Raw genomic sequence first — 20,726 nt, 5'->3', positions numbered from 1 at the left:
TTAGTTGCCAGGGTGATGCCGCTGGTCCCCGGGGAGGTCCCTACCGGAATTAGCGGAGTCCCGGTCATCGAGCCGGCTACGATGCATTAGGCTGTGGTTGAGGAAGAGGGGATTGTGGGGGTCGGAGGAATTCTGCTGGATTCATACCTCTGCTCCCAGCATTGGGGCAAAGACGGGGCGTGGAGAACTACAGACCCGTCTCAGCACCGGCAAGAGGAGAGAAGACCGTGAAACGCGGGCACCAATGTGGGCGGGAGAGCGTGGGACGTAGGGTAGAGGAGAGTGGAGGAGGAGAAAAAAGGGGCGATTGGGAATGGGGAAAGTGTGAGGGAGAAAGGGAGAGAGAAAACATGTGAGAAAGTTGATGGAGAGGGGACATGGGAAGAAAGGAAGGAGAGAGACCACAGGGGCAAGGTAGAAGAGAGGCATTTACAAATTCTATCCAAAGGAGCCATATCCACGTTCCATTCCTCAGGCTTATTAAGCAACTTATTCCTCATAGAGAAGCGAAATGGAGGTCAAAGCCCAGTGATCAACCTCTAAGAATTCAACAAATGACTGGTTTTCCACCATTTCAAGATGAAGGGCATTCATTTCCACCAAGACCTTTTCAGGCCCAACGAATAGCTGGTATGTCTGGATCTGAAGGACACTTGCTTCATGATCCCAATCTTCCCATCACATCGTCGGTCCCAGCAATTCCAATGGGGAGCTCAAACCTTTGAGGTAAACTCCCTCTTCTTTGAGTCATCATCTGTTTCATGGTGTTCACCATGGTGCTTAAACCAGTGGCCGAATATCTGTAAGCATCCGGGATCCGCATGATCGTTCACTTGAACGACATGCACCCCATGGTGCAATGCCCGCAAACTGTGACTGTGCACCTCCGCACAGCAGTGAATTTATTTCAGCCTCTCAGTGACACCTACTTCTCAATCACTGATCTTTCTGGGCTTTGTGATCAACTTGGTGGACACCACCCTGAGTCTTCTGTCCAGAAAAATTGACAAATTAAGCAGCGAAGAGCGCAGGACGTTTGAAAAACCTACTACATCTCCACGGCAGATCTCCAGGGTAGTCGGCTTCCTGTCATCCTCTATTTAGGCATTTTTTCCTGGTCCCCTTCACTTCAGGGGTATGCCACACCTGAAGGTATTGCATCTGCATTGTGGCCTGATGTACTCTCAACTCGTTCTCCTCGGACAATGCCAAGGACGAGCTGCTGTGGTGGCTCACACACATGGAACTATGGAATGGGCGCGCGATCCTCAGTTCCCAACAGGATCTGGTGACAGAGTGTGACGCCAGTGGCACTGGGTTGGATGGTCCACAACAGAGCAAACCCTGCATACAAACTGGCTAGAACCGTTGGTGGGTTCCTTCGAGGTGAAGTATTGCACCCGGGAACAAGCCCAAATCTGTGTGCTCTTCAAGATGGACAAAATAGCTTTCAAGAGCTCTGTCGGATCTTGCAAAAAGTTTCTGGGAATAGTGTCTCAACCACCATATGTCAGTAGTGGTGGAACATCTCCCGGGCTCTGCCATCGAAGTAGCGGATTGGCAGTCATGACATCTCAAGGAAACAAGCTTGTGGAAACCACTACCAAGAGTGTTCCATGCTCTTTTGGATCAGTGGGGACCTTTTACGATAGACCTTTTTGCATCCTGTCTGGATCATGAGCTTCCCCGGTACTTCATTTGGACATCGGATACCGGGGCAATAGCGGCTGACGTATTATTCCAGCATTGGGCTGGGGAGATAGGATATGCCTACCCTCCCTTTGCCATGATAATGAGACTCACGGTACAGACCCTGTTGTAAACAGGCGGACCTGGTGGTAGTGTCCCCGATATGTAATTGGCAAGTTTGGTTTCGGTTCTGGTGGAACTTACTTGGGAGCTTACAATCCGTCTACCCCAAGATCAGTGTCTCCTCAGGGATCCTTCCGGGGATCCCCACCTGCTGCTGAAAAATGGCTCCCTTCGCTTGGTGTGGAGGATTACAGGTCATGATGGCAAGTTCCAGATCTTTCACGTAATGATACGGACCACCTCTCCTGAGCCTGGGCGGAGGGTACAATCAAACAGTTGCAAGTCAGCTTGGTCTTGGTGGTTGGGTTGGGTTGGTGCAAGCAATGGAAATGGATCCCGTAGGAACATATACTGTCCACTTCTTAAATGTTTTGGCCTCTTTAGTGGCAGAAGGGATGGCCTATAGACCAATCAATACCTTTCGGTCTGCATTTTCATCTGGTCATGCTCATGGTCAGGGGTATCAGATTGTTCCTCCCTCAAGAGCCGAGATATTCAGTCCTCTAGGATGTTAACATGGTGCTCCATCTTTTCATCTCCTGGATGCATAACCAGTAGCTTTCTTGAAAACAGTTGTCTGCAAAGTTGACCATGCTGTTATGTTTAGTTTCTTGCAGAAGGGTGTCAGACGCCATGGCCTGTACATTACAGGATGGACATTTAGTCTGAATGGAGCCTCCTTTCATGTGTACCATCGCAAAAACTAAAATTCTAGACTAATTTCATACCTGGCTTTTTCGGACTCCCCAAAGTTGTGTATTGTTCTTTGTGGCAAGGCATATTAAACCATGACTGAGGCATTGCGGCCCCATGGGGAACAGCAGTTACTCATTGCCCTTTGCAGACCACGTAGGGTGGTCTAATCCCCGACAATCGCACGATGGGTTTGATGGGCCATGCAGGAAGCAGGGATCAACACTAAAGTGTTCGGAGACCATTCTACCAGAGGGGATATGGCTCTGAAAGTATTCACCCTTGGGGCTCACTTGGAGGATATCATGAATACGGCAGACTGGTTTGCGGATTCGACCTTTAAGAGGTTCTATTTCCAGTCAGTTCCCTCCATTGCATCTCTGGTCAAAGCTGGCATAATCCTCACCTCTGGGGCATGACACAGAACAAAATATGTCCTAGAATTCATAAAGGAAAGTTGCAATCCTATTAGGGACACAAAGACCAGGTTTAGCCTACCCTCTGCTCTTGGATCAGTGCGCTCCCGGTGATGCAGGATTCATACGCTTGGATGTAAGTAAAGAAGTTTTGAATCAAAGAACATGTATTCTGGTTTCCCTATGAAGACAGTATCCTATCTTATGGAGGTTTTATGTATTATTACACTTTGTGGTGGATTGTAGTTCACCTCTGGTGATCCTAATGACCTAATCTTGATTCATTATTTCTTGCAGGATGGGAATCGTCCAAACCGGAGTGAAAATTTCCATTCCGCCTTGGCCTCAGGAAGAAACAGGCTGAGCGTAGGCAGACGGAGGCTCAAGAGGGGACACTCGATGATCAGATTGGGCACTGTATTCCTTCTTCTTTTCCCTATTAATTATGGGAAATGAAGAGCTATGTTTTATAAATGGCTACTTTTTAATAAAATTAAGGAAGTGTCGCGTAAACTGTGTCCTTAATAGAATTAGAACTTTGCTTTACGAATGCTAAGAAATTTTTCATTCTTGTGCTATGGCATAATCACACCGCTGAGGTGCTAATGCACTATCATAGGTGCACTTATTGTGTAGTATTCATCTTCCAAATATATTTAATGCTATGATATCGCCCTATTAGTGGTTTATCATTTTTTGGATGTATTTATTTTGGACAGCATGCTGTTGTTGTTTTTACTCCAGTTATTCCTCATTTCTTCCTCAACTGCCAAGAATGTCCCGGAAACAATCTATGAATGTGCCTGTCCCCGAGATGGCACATCTATCCAATCTAAACTTCATTTTATCTTTTTCTGTAAATGTTTTTCTTGTGCATGGAAAGTGTATATTCGCCCACTGTTTTTAAAATATAAATTTGCACAATATCGCCCAGCCTTATCTTTCCTCCAAATGCTCCCAAACCCATATGTAAACTTATGTGATGCATCATATCTATGTATGGTTTTATCAAAAAGAAGAAGATTAATGAGTTGATAGATTATATTTTAATAGTACGTGGCACTGTTTAGCACTTCATACGGCACAATGTTTGCTGTCCACAAATGAGTTTTTCCCAGTATTGCATTAAACCTTTTATGAGCTCCAGTATGAATTCTCCATGTTTCAATCAATGTTTTGAATAATGTTTTAACACGGTTCCTATCTGTTTTCCATTTTGTATTTTTATTGAAATTTGATGGTGATGCATTATAATTTTAACATGTGAACAATGTATTTTATGTGCACTTTTATGATCTTCATGTTTAAGATCGAATAAAGTCATTTGATTGAATGTGCCTGTCGTACGCTCCAGATGACAACTTGTTTTCTGCATTAATGTTTGGGCCAAAACAATGATGTTGTGTTACTGCCAACTAAAGTCACAATGCTGTAAACCTTGTGCATATACTGCAAAAAACCAATTAAGAAATTATAACAAAAACCTATACAGCTGTCTTAACAGTCAACACTGTGTGTTTCTCTACTTGTTAAAGTTAAATACCTCCACACACATGTATTTACTTGAATTACTTGCATTTGTGCTTTCATGCAACTTAAAATATCAAAGAACTTTTTTGCGAAAGCTTTCAAATCTATGAATTGAATATTCAAATAAATCACTCAGCAATAAAAAAAAATGATGTATTTCATAACTGACCCACCAAATACATCAGTTTTAAAAGCAAACCTAGTTTAGGAATGCTTATCTGGGGAAAAGAATTTCAACAAGTTACATGAAATAAGGTCTATAAAATGTCAGACTTTGATCCTCAATCCAACAAAATAAAGTGAAGAACCAAACACCAGGCATGAACAAGTGTTTCCCATATTTCTGCTGCTCCTACTCCCCGCAGTGTTTGATTGTGGTTACTATTTCTTGCAAAAGATCGTTCCTGTTTTCCTTCGTAACCTGTAGATGAAGAAGAAATAAAGAAAATCATCCAAGAGAAACACTAATTCAGTGCTGAGCATTCCATCTGCAACGCATTTCTTATAACTGACCTACTTATATTTTAACAAAGTGTTTTTTTTTAGGTATGGGCTAGATAAACTATTAGTTGTCTATCCAGAATTGATGCAATAAAGAATAATACCTCATATTACATAAATAGGTAGGTGTTTTTGTTCAACCTTCTTCAGCATTGGCTCTTTGATTTGTTATACACAATTTATATCAACCCACACAGTAGCATACATATTGATGGCCATAGCTCATAGGTCAGCTGTCAATGGCAGCCGCATTTTGGTTTAGCCCATAGGACTTCTATTAATTGGTTGCAATGTGACACTGTATGAGTGACAGCATTTGTCCTATTACTGTCAACTACAGTATCAGCAAGGGCATGCACAGAGAGGAAAACAAGGCCCTCTCTGGTCACTATTCATGTGCTCAGTAGCTGCTACAGCCAATAACATTTGGTGGAGAGGGGGGTAATAAAAGGAGAAACATAAAAGAACTTACCTGCTGCCGCCCGCCGCCTCGGTGCTCCTCTGCTCCCGCAAACTCAATGCTTCTTTGCTCTTATCCCCAACCAACCACAAGCCTGCTCTCAGATGAGAGCAGCCTTGTGACTGGCCTGAGCGGGCTGCAATGGCGGTCCATTAGGGACTGGGAGCCTTCGCTGGTTCTACACTTGGCTGTGCAACACAGCCATGTGGAGAAATGCTCATTGAGCATGTCTATTTGGTCGGCCTAAGACAGCCCGCCAAACAGACATGCACTTAGAGTGCGCCTACCACTCCATCTCCTACCTAGCTGAGGACGCTATGATAGAGAGGATGGCACCACCCTGCACTCGACTCAGCAGACTTTGTGAAAAGTGTGGCGTCTTCAATACGAAATAATTAGACAGGAACATGAAGTAGTATGAGGCAGGTAAGGTTTAATCACCTCAGCCATCAACAGCAAAGTTTGTCGCAAAGGTTATAGATAAAATGTAATCCTTCCCAACAGCACAAAATGGATGCCGTGCGTGACGACTCACGTCAAACCTCCAAAGACTGCTTCCCAACTTCTTAAAATGGTGCATGTACGTAACAGTGCAAGCGCAACATTTAATTTCTTCTTGAACGCAACGTGAATCGGCCATGATTTTCAGATTTCAGTGTAGCGCAAATGCGTGTCAGGGCTCACCCCCCCTCTAACCTCCTCACCATGTGATTTACGATACGAAGTCCTGAAACACAAGATGCCGGACTCGTAGAACAGCCGCTGCAGAAGAAAGAACTTCTCTTCTTAAGAAAGTACAGCCGCTGGAGGAGGATTTTCTTTTTTAATCTCTACACAAGGGAATGGCATTAAACACTGGATGTTGAGGTGAAGATACACACTCACCAAGAAAATGTGGTGTCTTCAATACGAAATAACGATACAGGAACATGAAGTAGTATGAGGGAGGTAAGGTTTAATCACCTCGGCCATCAACAGCAAATATCTGATTCAAATGGAATCAATCACAGACATTCTTAAGTGGACATTCTACATAGAATGTACAATTTGGATCTTCATGGTGGTTCTATGTGAAGCAAGCCTCATTCAATGGTTCTATGTGAAGCAAGCCTAATACAATGTCACAGAAAGCTACAAATAAAATGATAATAAAATAGTTTTTTATCATTTTATTATTAATCTGCTGCCTTTCAGTAGTAGGGTGTAGCTCCTCGCCATAGCGGAGGACCCGCCTGTGCATGTGCTTTGCACAATAGCCTTCCAGGCAGCGGTTTCCGCACAGTGAAAGTAGTGAGAATGAGGACAGTAGGGCAGCCTCTCTCATGGCTCTTATGTCACTAGTGAAAAAACAAAAAGTTTCACAGAAGTCAATAGGATTTACCCCAACCTACAATGGCCACCGTATCTTTTAGCCACATTGAGCTGATGTACCAATCATATTGTCTATTGTGACACCTGACCATTCCAATTATGACAATGTTTCTTCATAAAAGTTCACAAGTAAAACAGCTGAAAATGATGCAATCACGGGTAGAGGAAAATCGCTTTCTAAATTTCAGGAAAGAGACAGCACAGCCTTCCTAACACCTTCTGGTCCTTGGTTCACTGCAATCTTGGGCACAGTGAAATTGCAGCTCACAAAATGAAGGTGAATGTTTTGGGGTTCACCCAACAAACCCTTAAGGGGCCTGGGCAAGAGTGAGAGGAGGGTTCAGGATTGCTTGGAAGTTAGGGAGCCAACCAGTAAGTTTAGGCTGCTGCCCAGGAAGCTCGAAGGTGCTCCTCAATTCAGAATCTCATGGGAGACAGAAAGGCTCAACCTAGACTTTGGAGTTCTACAGGTAAAGGCCTAACAAACTTTGCTCTCTAACAATACTGTTTGTACAAAACTTTACTCACTCTCCTAGGCAACAAACAAGTGCACAATCCTTAAAAAACACAGCTTAAACAGCTAACAGCAGACTACTGTTGTCTCAAGGCACCCGCTGTTTAGTCTCTAATGTATAATATGTTTCTTGGTAAGTGGGAATGGGGGCAATCTGCTTTCACTCACTTACTAACACAAAATGGGAGTACAGAGCAAGGGAGAAGCTAGGAGGGATAATCAGGTAGTTACGGGCAATAGAAAAAAAACAACAGATGTTGGACTGCAAAGTCCACAATTCAATAGGAAAAATAAAACCATCACATGCAAGTTAAAACCACAAATTTCTAACAAAACAGGTGAAAATGACATAATCACGGGTAGAGGAAAATCGCTTTTTAAATTTCAGGAAAGAGAAACCACAAGTCTGCCTCTTTATCACCTAATGTTCCTTGGTTCACTGCAATCTTTGGCACAGGGAAACTGCAGCTCACAATATAGAGGTGAATGTTTTAAGGTTCACCCAACAAGCCCTTTAGGGCCTGGGAAGGTTGAGAGGAGGGCTCGGGATTGCTTGGCTGCTAGGTAGCCAATCAGCAAGCTGTGGCTGCTGCCCACGGGGCTGAAAGGCTCTCAATTCAGAATCTCCTAGGAAACGGACAGGCTCAATCCACTCTTTGGAGTTCTGAAGGTAAGGGCCTAACAAATTTGCCCTCTAACAATACTGTTTGTACAAAACTTTACTCAGTCCCATAGCCAAAAACGAGTGCAAAATCCCTAAAAAAACACAGCTTAAAAAGCAGATTACTGCTGTCTCAGAGCACCCTCTGTTCAGTCTTCTAGGTATAGTTTGGTTTCACTTACTTGCTAACACAATGATATAACATAATATAGTTCTGTATGCATATATTTTTTACTTTTACATTCTTTCCCCCATTTTTTAACCGTACCAGCTAGAGTAACAAATATATTTTTTTCCTACTGGACAGGTATTTTTAATCTTCCACAAACTCCCCCACTCCTATTTTTATGTATATTCTCTTCATCTATAAGAGACAACACCATAAGTGCTCCCACGTAACTCGTAAGTTGCAAGGATCCTGCTCTTACACAGTACTGGGCACAGAGACCCAGAACATCAGTGAATTGTGGTGTACCAGAAACTCACCTCAGTACCTAGAAAACCCCAAACAGCTAGCATCCGTTTCACATTAGCTCTTCGTCCTATAGCAAAGTAACCAATGATTAGACAACCTACAACATGCGACTTAGGAAAAACTCAGGAATAGTGGGAAGGGAGAACACTCTTTCGTTATACTCTCATACCAGTCCACAACAGGAGTAAATAAGAGATACGGTTAAGGTTAAAATATTTATTTTAACGATGTGCTCTCAGGTGCAGTATCTTTGCCAACATAAGCAGACTTTTGATTAGAAATAATATGTTCAGCATTGTTACAATTCCATAAAATACAAAGGGAGAAATCATATTACAATGATGGTGAAAACAGGTTGTATAGTTCCTACTTATAACACCCTCCCTATATAGGAACTATGTATTATGAACTAAAGAAGGTCTCTTAGGCTTGAACTGGGGACTGCATTACCTCTTCGCTCAGCAAGAGTATACCACATCAGGATCAGCAAAAGCTCTCTGCATCCCTGGAAACGGAAAATCTTCCAAGTGCCTGAAATCATGGCGACTGTGTAATAATAAAGGCGCCAGAATCTCAGTTTGCTCGCAGCTGCCATTTGTTGTGTCGAAGAAAATGTTAGCCGATCAGTGCGAACAAAACTACCATGTTATGATAATCTTGACGGCTTCAGCACTTACTATGCAGCCTAGAGTTACGATGCAAGTCTAGAGATGTTGAAAACAAGCCTTTCTCATGTGAAGACATTCGGGTAGCTTAACTTACAAAAACAACTATATGCAGAATCGTGTGCAAAAGCAGCCAAAGGTAAAATGGCATTTTAACATCTAATAAGCCATGCTAACATAATATGTGTGCAAACCAGGCCTAGCCCACACTACACCCTCCCTTGATCGGAGAACGCACAATAAAGGGGCAATATTTGCAGAAAGCAGAGTTCAAGTTCGAATGAGACCGAGCCAAGTTCAGAAATGATGCCAAGCAAAATTGGGAGTAAAAATCCGAATTACTAATTAAGAAATGTCTCAAAACATCGGTGGCCATGGTGTGAAGAAAACCTCAAAACCAAGAAAAATGTATCAGTGAGAAAAAAATCAAAAGTCCAGTACGTGTCTATGCAGCAAAAAAAAAAAGTCACTTCAATCCAACAGCATATAGGCACAGTGAATGAATGAATGAATGAATACGCTTTTATAGAGCGCATGGCTACCCTGAGGCATACCAGCGCCAAGACCAGCGGGCTGACCATGGACACTCAATGGAATAGAAGTGTCTTCAGTTGCTTTCTGAAGGCAAGGTGGTTGCTCTCCAGCCTGATGTTGTCGAGTAAGTTGTTCCAGCACTTGGCTGCTAGGAAGGAGAGCTGGCGACCGCCCATTCGGGCTCGCTTCACCCTAGGAACTACAAGCAGATTACGCTGATTGGACCTTAAAAATCTGCAGGATTGATGACGGCAAAACAAGGGCTGAAGGATGGTGGGACCGCCATTCCAGATGGACTTGTGCGCCATGCACATGATTTTGAACGTAATTCTTTCCTGAATCGGTAGCCAGTGGAGGAGCCGCAGAGCGGCCTTAGCAGAGCTGCGTCGGGGTACATTCATAAGCAGACGAGCTGCACAATTCTGTACTGATTGCAGGGTTTGAATGGAGCCTGCTGGGACCCCAAAGTAGACCGCATTTGCATAATCCAGCCGTGACAAAATTAATGACTGGACTAGCATGCGTCTAGCCTCAAAAGGAAGGAGGATCAAAACCTTCCTGAGGACCCTGATCAATCCATAACACCTTCTTTACCTGGACTTGAGATCGCAGGGATGAGTCGAGCCATATCTGGGTCTTCGGGGGGGGGGGAGGGGGGGGGGGGGGTGAAGGACCAAGACAGTTTGGCCACCAGAGGTCAAGGTTAAGGGGGGCTTTATAGCCCAGCAGCATAATATCAGTCTTTGACCCATTGAGTTTTAAAAAAGAGGAGGTCATCCACTCCATCACTTTGGTGAGGCAAGGGGTCAAATTACTGGTCCCTTGGTCTGTGGCCTCATCCCTCGCCAGGGAGATGACCAACTGTGTATCATCGGTGTAGGTGATGAGCTGGATACCCCAGGGAAGTACCACTTCAGCCAATGGTCTCATGTAGATGTTAAACATGGTAGGGCTAAGTGAGGATTTCCTTTCCGCGCGTTTACATTGTCGTTTAAGTTCTTTGAGATCCCCTGAATACCAGGGTTTTTTATTTGGACCAGTCCGATGACGGACTACTTTTTTTGGGAGGATGGAATCTAAGGTGGACTCAAGCCATTTGTTAAGGGCCTCATTGGCACGGACCGGGTCATCATAAGGAGTCGGAGGAGACATCCTCAAGGCAGCCTCCCAATCCTCCGGGGATAACCTGGACCATGTGCGACAGAGTTTATTTGAAAATCTAACTTTATGGCTTTGATCACTAGGAGTCCAAACAAATGATAGCAGGGCACGATCTGACCATGGAACAAAGCTGGACGAGTTACAAGTGATATTATCCAGATTCGTAAAAAAATGGTCTAACAGATGGCTTGCTCTATGTGTAGGACCTGCCACAATTTGTTCCATTTGTACTACCCCCAGGGTGTCCAGCAAACACTGTGCAGAAGACGCTCCAGTTTCGTCAAGTTGTATGTTGAGGTCACCCAAGATAGAAAAATTGGCGTTGCTACTAATGGACAGAGTAATCTTATCCACAAGGTTAGTACAAAAGCCATGATAATCGCCAGGGGGCCTATAAAGAAGAATGCCTGAAAAGGTGCAGGTTGGAGAGAAGGAAATGGAAAAACCTAAACTCTCGCAGTCTAGGAGCGGACTCCCACAGGTACGACAGCTAATAGAATTCTTGAACAGTATGTTGCAACCGCCTCCAATAGGTAGTCGTTGTTAGCATCCGTGAACATTTCAGCCATCCAATCAGTAATGGAAAGGAACATTCATGTTCTTCAGTAGTCAGAGCCTCTAGCACCATCAGAGGACAATCCAGGCTTTCTTCAAGATAACAGCGTGCCAGAAAGTCATGGGCTGCAGTCCATATGTTCCAATTGCCCAGGACCCCATGAGCCGCTGCGCAGGCCATAATCCCAATTCCAGAACAATCTAGTACATGAGCAATTTAGGGACTCATGAGTAGATCATAATCCGGATCAGGAGACACCGTGTTGCAGAGATAAAAATCCAGAGACCATTCAAATCTGCAATCCAGGCAGTGAAAAACTGGCTGCACGCATGTAAAGTAAGAGAACCGGAAAGATAAAACATACGCACACTCAGAGTCGTCCGAGGTAGCGATCCATAGTATTCAAGCATCCGGTTACGAAGTTGAGCAGCCGGGGCAGACCGTTGTGGGGCACAGAAGGTGCTACCATTTTGGAGTAAGCAAATCAACAGCAGTACCCCGGCACCCAAAGCGAGAATTAATGAGAAACCGCCAAAGACGCTAGAAAAATAGAATGAAAAAATGCCGGTATCACACCAAATATAGTTTAAAATGAGGTCACAAGGCCAGAACTTACTATCTAAAAAAGTGTGCCAGCCCTGAGGTGGAAGAGGCATTGAAAATCAAGTGAATCAAAGCAGTGAAATGCAGGGGCAGATCAGTATTTAATAAGGCATGTACCTCAGTACGAGTGTTATCAACGTGAAGGAAGAATGTTTCACATGCAGATGTAAGGGCGACTTCTTTCTGGGACAAAAGAGCTCTAATTCGATTCATCTTGTTGAACTCTGCTTTGAAGTATTTACTTCGCTCTGTTTTCACTTCCCCTCTCAGACCCTGTTTTAATCCTTTCCTTTCTCGACACTGTGTTAATGCAACGAATTTGGCGCACGCTCCATATGAGGAGCCTATACCAGTGCTCCACATGTAATTTCGCATGTCTGCTTGCTCACCATACGTTTGCACCAACTTATACAATATATTTTGTTGGTTTTGTTTCCACAGCACAGGAAATTTCAGTATGAGTTGATCATACTCATCATTGAATACAACACAAGTTGTGTGAGTACCTCATTTTTGTTTGTGTTTTGTCCTGGCGAAAGCCCCATAGACCCGGCTGGGCTTAGAGAGCTGAAATATGTTGACACATTTTTTAAGACATGCGGTAATCCAGTAACATGATTACCACCATATCGCAATTTCCTTTTTAATGATAGTGCCTACTCATTAACAATAAATAACTTTTTAGGTTAGACACTATTTTTTATCATATTTTTTCATCACATTCCACTATTTCTGGACACTTCTACCTGTACCGGAGTAAGCCTCGGGTGAGGCAGGCATCCAGCACGTTAATCGACTACCCTATGAATACGCCACGACTCCTGATGGGGCGGAAAAAAGATATACCGCAACGATAAAACCAGGATGTCTATGAGGGTCTTCGAATAAAAACCAATGGTTTTTTAGAAACAAGTGTCCATTATATTTTTGATTATCGAGGTCGGAATAGAAGGCCAGAGGGAAACATTGAGCCTCCCATGTGGATGAGGAAACAGAACATTCTTACAGCAGACAGCACATAGGGAAACAGCAACGATGTACGGAATTCCCGCAAGCATACCACAGCATTCTTCATTATTTAATAACAAATAACTACCGTTTGCTAACAACGTGAAAGTTGGTGTAATAGCTTGGGCTGGGGTGCCTTTCAGAACACACGCAAGATTTCGTGATGTCATATTACAGGAATCGTGCAATTGCAAATTTCTACAGACTAATGATTGGTCAGAAGTGGAAGTGCAGTCTTCACCTTTTAAAGAAACGTATTTTCCCTCCCTCAAGCACCTGTATGTAAACGGGAGATTCCAGACTTCATGGAGAAAAGCGCTACCTAAAGACTCAAATCTGCCTTTGGCATAGTGTTTCAAGCATGCTTCAAATTTAAACAGTGGAAAAGGGAGAGTTATTAACCCATGGATAAGCCAAACTGCAGAATTGCGACTCGGCCACTGAAAACAGTAATGGTTCTAATTTTTCGATATGCAACAGAGAAAACGTGGCATCTTTGATTGACATAAATTGTTGTTTAACAGTAAAATTAAAAGGCAAAAATAGCGAAGTCGAGTTCATGTAATCCCAAGGCACCTTCCCAGCCTTTAAAGTTTGAAGAGTCCATGCAAACTGCATTATAGAACGCAATTGATTTTGGCCAAGATACAGAACTGCAAAGTCTTCTTGTACAATATCAACGATAGATGAAACAATATTATCTAATGTGTAAATGCGGGAAGAAAGGGGGTTAATGCTGTGATACACAACTGCAAGCACTTTTTCTAAATTAACTTGATCAATAGTGGAGTGCTGTGGCTCACTGGTTAGAGGCATCAGACTCAGAAGCAGAGGACGACCCGGGACCAGGGTTCAATTCCCGACGCGGCAGGGTCGTGGCCCAGGGTCAGCGGACTCGATAATTCTCGCCTCGGTGCCTACTCTAACCAGGGATCACACTCGGCAACTCTGGGCATTAGCTTGCCTCATCTCCACAACGGCCCCCCACATACGCCGGGGATGCCTGGTTTCACCTTGGAGATACCCAGTAGGGACCATCTCACAGGGAAAGCCAGGACGGGTTCCCCGGCGGTCTACAGCGCGGAGATACTCCATGTGGGGTGATTCATGCGCTTTACAAGACATCAGTACATTACATTACATTACAATAGCCCTAAGCCTAGAAGCAGCTTCAATTTGGGAGAGTTTCCAAACTTCATTGTAAATAGCTTATATCCATCTTTTCGATCTGCCTGTTGCAGGACCTTTCACAAAATCATTAAGATCGACTGTGTCAGTCAGTTTAGATAAATGTAATGTCACCGATACCAAAATAGAGTGTTTAACCTGTTCCATGCTCATGACAAGGCCAGCTCGTCATGATTTACGGCTGAGCTGTGCTTATGACGAGCTGACCTTGTCATGAACAATGGGGTTCTTCATCATCCAGCGCAGGAGGGGAAAACCCCTTAGCACTGATGTGGTTAAGCCAACTCTGACACAACTTGCCTACAGAATAGGCGGTGACTGAATGTTGACGTTCAAATCGGGGCTCTATTCTAACCTCTGTATACCAGGGGTTAGACCCAGAAAACGATGCTGGCAGGAATCTGCACTTTTGGCCATAATAGCCAGCCTTCGGGATTCATGCTGGAAACATTGAAAGAGGAGTTTCACGACAGGGTCTGTAAATCATTAATGGAATTACTGGTGAAATTATTCCATTGGGGTATTCACCCAGATCAGGAAATGAAGGAGTATTCAATTTTTTGACGTAGCCAATCCAAAGCATGTTGTTTGTGAAATAGTAGTATTCAGAAACAACATATGGTTCGGGATGAGACATGCATGATGCAAAGCCTCTGTGACTTGCCCTTGCCAACTTCTAGAACCTCAAACAGATTTAAGATCAACTGTATCTTTCCACAGCTCATAGACCCCAATAGCCAATTGATCAATACAGGACTTAGAATACAGTAATTTGGTGTGGGTAAGTCTAACCTTGGAAAAGGACTTCTCAATCATCATAAAATAAAATGCGTCCGGGTTGGATTGATTAAAAACAGTAAAATAAGAAAACTTTTTAAAAAGAGTTTTAGAGCGGCCTTCAACAGGTGCGGGACAATGTTCCCACTGAGTGTAATTAAATACATTTCTAAACGTGTTTGCTTTGTGCAGAAAGTGATTTCCAAAGTGCTGATAACAGAATAAATCGGCATAATTAGCAACATCTAGATACAAATCTTCCGCATCAAAAGCAGCATAATATTTTAAATCAGAAAATAGAGCCTCTACGGCCAGGACATCCCAATCATCAGAGCGAATATTTTGTTGAACCACATCCCCCATAGAAACGCGAAGTACATTCGGGACATCTGTGGAACCATGAATCAGGAACTTTACAACATTCCATACAATACCATAGAAGACAGGCCGAGCAGTTATGTTCACAAGTGTCTGGTCCTCCCTCTACATTCTGTGTGATGAGGAGTGGGGTGCCAAAGTTCCATCAGTTAGTCTAATTGTAGATCTTTCTTTCACATAGTGTCCGTTGACAAGACAGAAAAAATACACCAAAAATCCAATGGACATGAACAAAAAAATTGAAAAAAGCACCACTCAAATGTAAGTCCAAGGGGGAATCAAGAAATATTTTTTAAATCAAGCAGCAAAAATCGAAACTTTTGAAGGGGACTTTAATGTGGTAGAGCCAGTATCAAATGAACAACGTGATTGATTAGCCACACAAGTCTCCAAATCAGGCATAGACAGGTCAATGGGGTAAGTATATTCAGTAACATTAAGAGGATCACCAGGCAGTGGATTCAATAAAGGATTCGCAACTATAGTCATCTCAATAGCAACATCAAGCCTGATGGTAGGATCTGGGGCCAAAACAGAGTTACGCAGCATTGCTGGACAAGAGACTGCAGGTGTCATACTAAGAAGAATCGGCCACTCTGTGTAGTTTGACATTGTCACTGGAGATGTACCTGTTCCCCTTTCGCCCAGGAAGAGGAGGTAAAATGACTGGTCTTGTACCCTGCACACCCAGCACAGGAACTGGAGCTCGATAGGAGGGGCCGAATTCCTTCTTGTTCTCGACCTTCCCTCGGACTAGTTCTCCAACTCGGGGTAGCCAGCCGACTACCGGAATCTGCAACGCAGCATCCGATGTGAAGGGCACATGTTCCTTTGCAACACTGTCTCTGGTCTTTTGTAGGTTCTGTAAAACATTAGAATGTTCATCTACGTCAAAGGGGCAGCAGCCACCGCCTGGTCTAGACCTTCAAGGTCCGGAACGAACATTTCGATACCAAAGAGCATCTAGTATGGGATCCGCCCACCCAGAGACCTTCTAGGGAGATTAAGTGCACGCTGAACACTATTGAGGTGGTTGAGCCAGTCCCTGCCTGTACCTAATACCTTAGCTGTCAAGGATAGCTTTAAGTCACGGTTCATCCACTCCACAAAACTATTGCCCTCAGGCCTGTATGGAGACGAAATATGACTTGGACCCCAATGAACGCATGGAATCCTTGTATGCCTTAGAGGCAAACGCTGGACCCTGGTGCGAATGGAAGATAACACATGCAAAAATCCCCAACGAAGACACGCAAATCCCTTATGACAGTTCTGGAATCAGCCCTCCATTGGGGCCACAGCCACACAAAGAGTGTTCATGACCCAAGACCACCTCTCCTTCAGGAAGCAACTCAACACCTGGCTGTTCGAGCAGTAGCGGACCCCTCTTGCCCAGGCGCCTTGAGACCCTCCGGGTGAGTAGCGCGCTATACAAATTTCTTGATTGATTGATTGATCATGAATCAACTGCAACTAAGATGTACTTATACACAGTATCAGAGGAGAAAGGACCGTAGTCCTCTAAATAAACACACGCAAGTGGTTTATTAGATATGTACAACTGTGTCTGGGGCGGGCGTGCAGTAGTATAAGGTTTAATCTGCTGACAAGTATCACAATGAAGGACATAACAACACGTCTGTTTGTACAAACAGTGCCACCAGTAACGCTGCTGTAGGAGAGATACAGTAGCTGACACGCCGGCATGTGCAGACGCCATGCCCTCATGAGCTGCTGTAATCAAAGCCTGCCTGCGGTCCGCGCTGGGAATTAACCTGTCACCAACGTAGTTTATTCTCACATAAGGAACGTTATCAGGACTTAAATGATGAGTATTTAGAAGGAAAACCTTTCGGGGAATTACCTCCCTTCTCTGTTGCGGCAATAGCTGTCAAGATGTCATCATCAGTCATACCTTTGGAACGTGTAACTGCTGCTACTGAATATGCTGCAACTGCTGTCTTGGCAGCTTCATCAGCAAGACTATTGCCAACAGCTTTAACTACAACACGCTGGTGACCCAGAGTATCAATTACAAAGACGAGAGGGAGCTTTTCTTTAAGCTCGGCCACTCAAACCCAGATCATTTTATGTTTTATTGTGCGACCTTTGGAGTCACGATAGTCATTTTGAGTCCAAAAGGCTAAATTGTCATTGTATGATTGAACACAGTAGTAAGAGTCACTTACGATAAGAGAGGTCACACTGGGATCGGCGTACTCCAATGCAAGTATTAGAGAACGAAGCTCTACCAATTGGGCGGTACAGTCCCCTAATGTCTGTGTATGCACGACATTGGACTTGAATTCACCATCCACCATAGTAACAACCACTATTGCGCAGGCCGAACATATGCATGCTTTGAACCGGTAGCAGCTTGCGCACTACCGTCAGTGTATATGATACAATGAAAATCTTCAAGTGGGCGCATGGTAAGAGTAGCAGGATGAACAAATTCATACTGCAAAAGCTCCTGAGTCTGCAGAGAGGAATAAAAAATGAACGTGACATTGATGTCAAGAACGTGGCCCATTGTATCCAACGTGGGTGCAAAGCCTTTGAATTTGGTACAATGGCTTTTGTCACTACCTCCTAGGGCAGGATACGGAGTAACAACTAAAATGCATTTTCCCTGCAACAGTGCATGTTCCTTAAGAATCGCCATTGGACACCGCTGTCAAAACTTTTTCCACAGTGGAAACCCGCAACTCAGCCGAAGTGTACAAGTGTAACTTGTAAGTGATAGGGACTGTGTCACCCTTGTTAAAAGTGAGGTACGTGAAACCCACCGCCCCTGGTACGATTCTTATCACCAGGATGGTGTGGTTATCACAAGTCAACAAGAAGTTAGATTCTAGAAGATCAGCCTGCAAAGATTGCAAGATGGCTGAATGTTCAGACAGCCAGCACGATTTGGAGAAAGTTGGTTGTATCAAAGCGTAAAGAGGCTTGATACGCTGGGCATAATCGGGAATATAAGTATGCCCGAAGTTCAAAAAGCCCAGCAGAGATTGTAGTTTTTTCAGTGTTGTATGAGCGCACAGCAGTGCGCATTTTTCCAAGTAGTGAGTAGCCAAACCTCAAACTTCATTGTTGAGCTCATAGCACAGGAACAACACGGTATACTCTGCAATGTGAGATTTCGCAAAGTTGAATTTATAGCCAAAATCCGCAAAACAGCAAATAATGCAGTCTGCACGACACAGATGCGGCCATAATTCGTCGTCTGTGAGATAAATGTCCTCCACATACGAACATGCTTCTCGGTCGAGACCCTCTAAAAGAGAGACAATGCGTGCGGCAAAGACGCCTGGACTGTTTTTATAGCCCATAGCCAAATGACGAAATAGGCGTTGTTTACCTCCACTGGTAAATGCTGTCCATTGACTACTAATAGGGGACAGATTATGGGCAAAAAAACATTGGATATGTCAAGTGTGGTTTTGAACCGTTTGTCCTCGAGACTATCCACAAGAGCAGAACTGGGAGTATTCTGTACCGCACACGTACGACAATGGGAGTTTAAGTGGTGGTAGTCCAGTACCAAACGGTACAAGCCATCATGCTTAGTCACGGTAAAAAGAGGGTTATTCATCGGAGACATACACATTTCAATTACACCTTAATATTCCAATTGTTCAAGGATCTGTGCAACGGGAGCTTTCGCTTCACAGCGCATGGGGTATTGGGGTTGAGGCGTGGCATAGACCGTAAAGGAATCTCATGTCTGGGGAAAAATTTGTCCCAACCACAGTGAGTACAGTACAAAGCCGGCGCTAGCGCCTAAGCCCAATGCAAATTGCATGGCCTGCTCCTTCGGCACTGTGTGCCCGAAACTAGTGAAGATCACTACCTGGCCTTGCTGAGCAGCTAAAACAAACTGTGGGGGCCAGTCGACCTCCGCCAACAAAATGTCATAGGTAGTAGTCAGATTATCCCAAAATACCCCTTTTGTGGTACGTTGTATTTCACCTTCAACAGTAAGGACAATGTCATAAAGTCTTTCAGGGAGAGCTACCCTAGTGTCAGCTGTCTCAACTGTGTCAGTCGCTGTGACCTTCAGTAATGGAAGCAGGGCCTCTCGCACTATGGTAATCTCCGCCGCGCTGTCCAACAGCGTCAGCGCCCATGTCAGATTCCGAAGTTGCTTTCTCACTATCTGTGGCATATCTCGCTGTTACAGCAGCAACTTCTTTTGAAACTGGGGTCTTTATCACGGTGACTCGTTCTGCTTGCCATTTCTGTAAGTCTGGCAATGTTGAAAACAAGCCTTTCTCATGTAAAAACATTCGCGCAGCCTAACTTACAAAAACAACTACATGCAGCTTTGTGTGCAAAAGCAGCAAAAGCAGGGGTGATGGGTGACATTTGAAAGTGGTGGGGCGCAAAGTGATTTGCATACAGCACCGTAGCGAGCGAGCGCAGCGAGCGAGCCCGAACCCCAAAAGGGGGGTTTGGAGTGATAACCCCACCCCAAGAAAATTTTGAAAAAAAAGAAAAATCGTCCATTTTCAAGCAAATGTGAGAAAGCAGGAAGGTTAATAAAGCAATTGTGAAAGTGCAGTTATTACATTAATAGATGGCATAACATAGGTAGCTGCTTATTCAGTATAACCACAGAGCTTCATACATTCCGTCCTATTACGCTCAGGTGCTGAATTCAGACTATAAGACTTTCATGGAAATCTCAGCTCTAAGAGTAGAAGAAGTTGCACAGCAGTTGGGAAACAGCCTTCACAAAGCATTGGGAACCACAGCCCACACAGCTCTCACAGCCCACACAGCCCACACAGCTCTCACAGCCCACACAGCTCTCACAGCCCACACAGCTCTCACAGCCCACACAGCTCTCACAGCCCACACAGCTCTCACAGCCCACACAGCTCTCACAGCCCACACAGCTCTCTCAGCCCACACAGCTCTCTCAGCCCACACAGCTCTCTCAGCCCACACAGCTCTCTCAGCCCACACAGCTCTCTCAGCCCACACAGCTCTCTCAGCCCACACAGCTCTCACAGCCCACACAGCTCTCACAGCCCACACAGCTCTCACAGCCCACACAGCTCTCACAGCCCACACTGCTCTCTCAGCCCACACAGCTCTCACAGCCCGCACAGCTCTCACAGCCCGCACAGCTCTCACAGCTCTCACAGCCCACATAGCCCACACAGCCCACACAGCCCTCACAGCCCTCACAGCCCACAGCCCACACAGCCCACACAGCCCTCACAGCCCTCAGAGCCCACACAGCCCTCACAGCCCACACTGCCCTCACAGCTCTCACAGCCCACACTGCTCTACAGCCCACACAGCTCTCACAGCCCACACAGCCCTCACAGCCCACACTGCCCTCACAGCCCACACTGCCCTCACAGCCCACACTGCCCTCACAGCCCACACTGCCCTCACAGCCCACACAGATC

The 20,726-nt window shown here is 44.7% G+C and overlaps 1 protein-coding gene across 2 annotated transcripts in view; it reads right to left on the bottom strand.

Moving 5' to 3' along the window:
- Positions 1 to 3,951: 3,951 nt before the first annotated feature.
- NTPCR (nucleoside-triphosphatase, cancer-related) overlaps positions 3,952 to 20,726 on the bottom strand; it is a 376,293-nt gene continuing 359,518 nt past the window's right edge. The window contains exon 5 of one of the 2 annotated variants that reach the window (XM_086959590.1): positions 3,952 to 4,872. In XM_086959590.1, the coding sequence (XP_086815716.1) occupies positions 4,804 to 4,872 (69 nt within the window). In that variant the 3' untranslated portion in view covers positions 3,952 to 4,803. The remainder of the gene's footprint in view (positions 4,873 to 20,726) is intronic. The other variant, XM_086959588.1, reaches the window with a different exon arrangement.

The sequence above is a fragment of the Lissotriton vulgaris genome, chromosome 2_2, assembly GCF_964263255.1.
Source record: "Lissotriton vulgaris chromosome 2_2, aLisVul1.2, whole genome shotgun sequence".
NCBI classification, from domain to species: domain Eukaryota; kingdom Metazoa; phylum Chordata; class Amphibia; order Caudata; family Salamandridae; genus Lissotriton; species Lissotriton vulgaris.
Note: the sequence above shows the minus strand (reverse complement) of the source record. Positions and strands in the feature narration are given on the sequence as shown.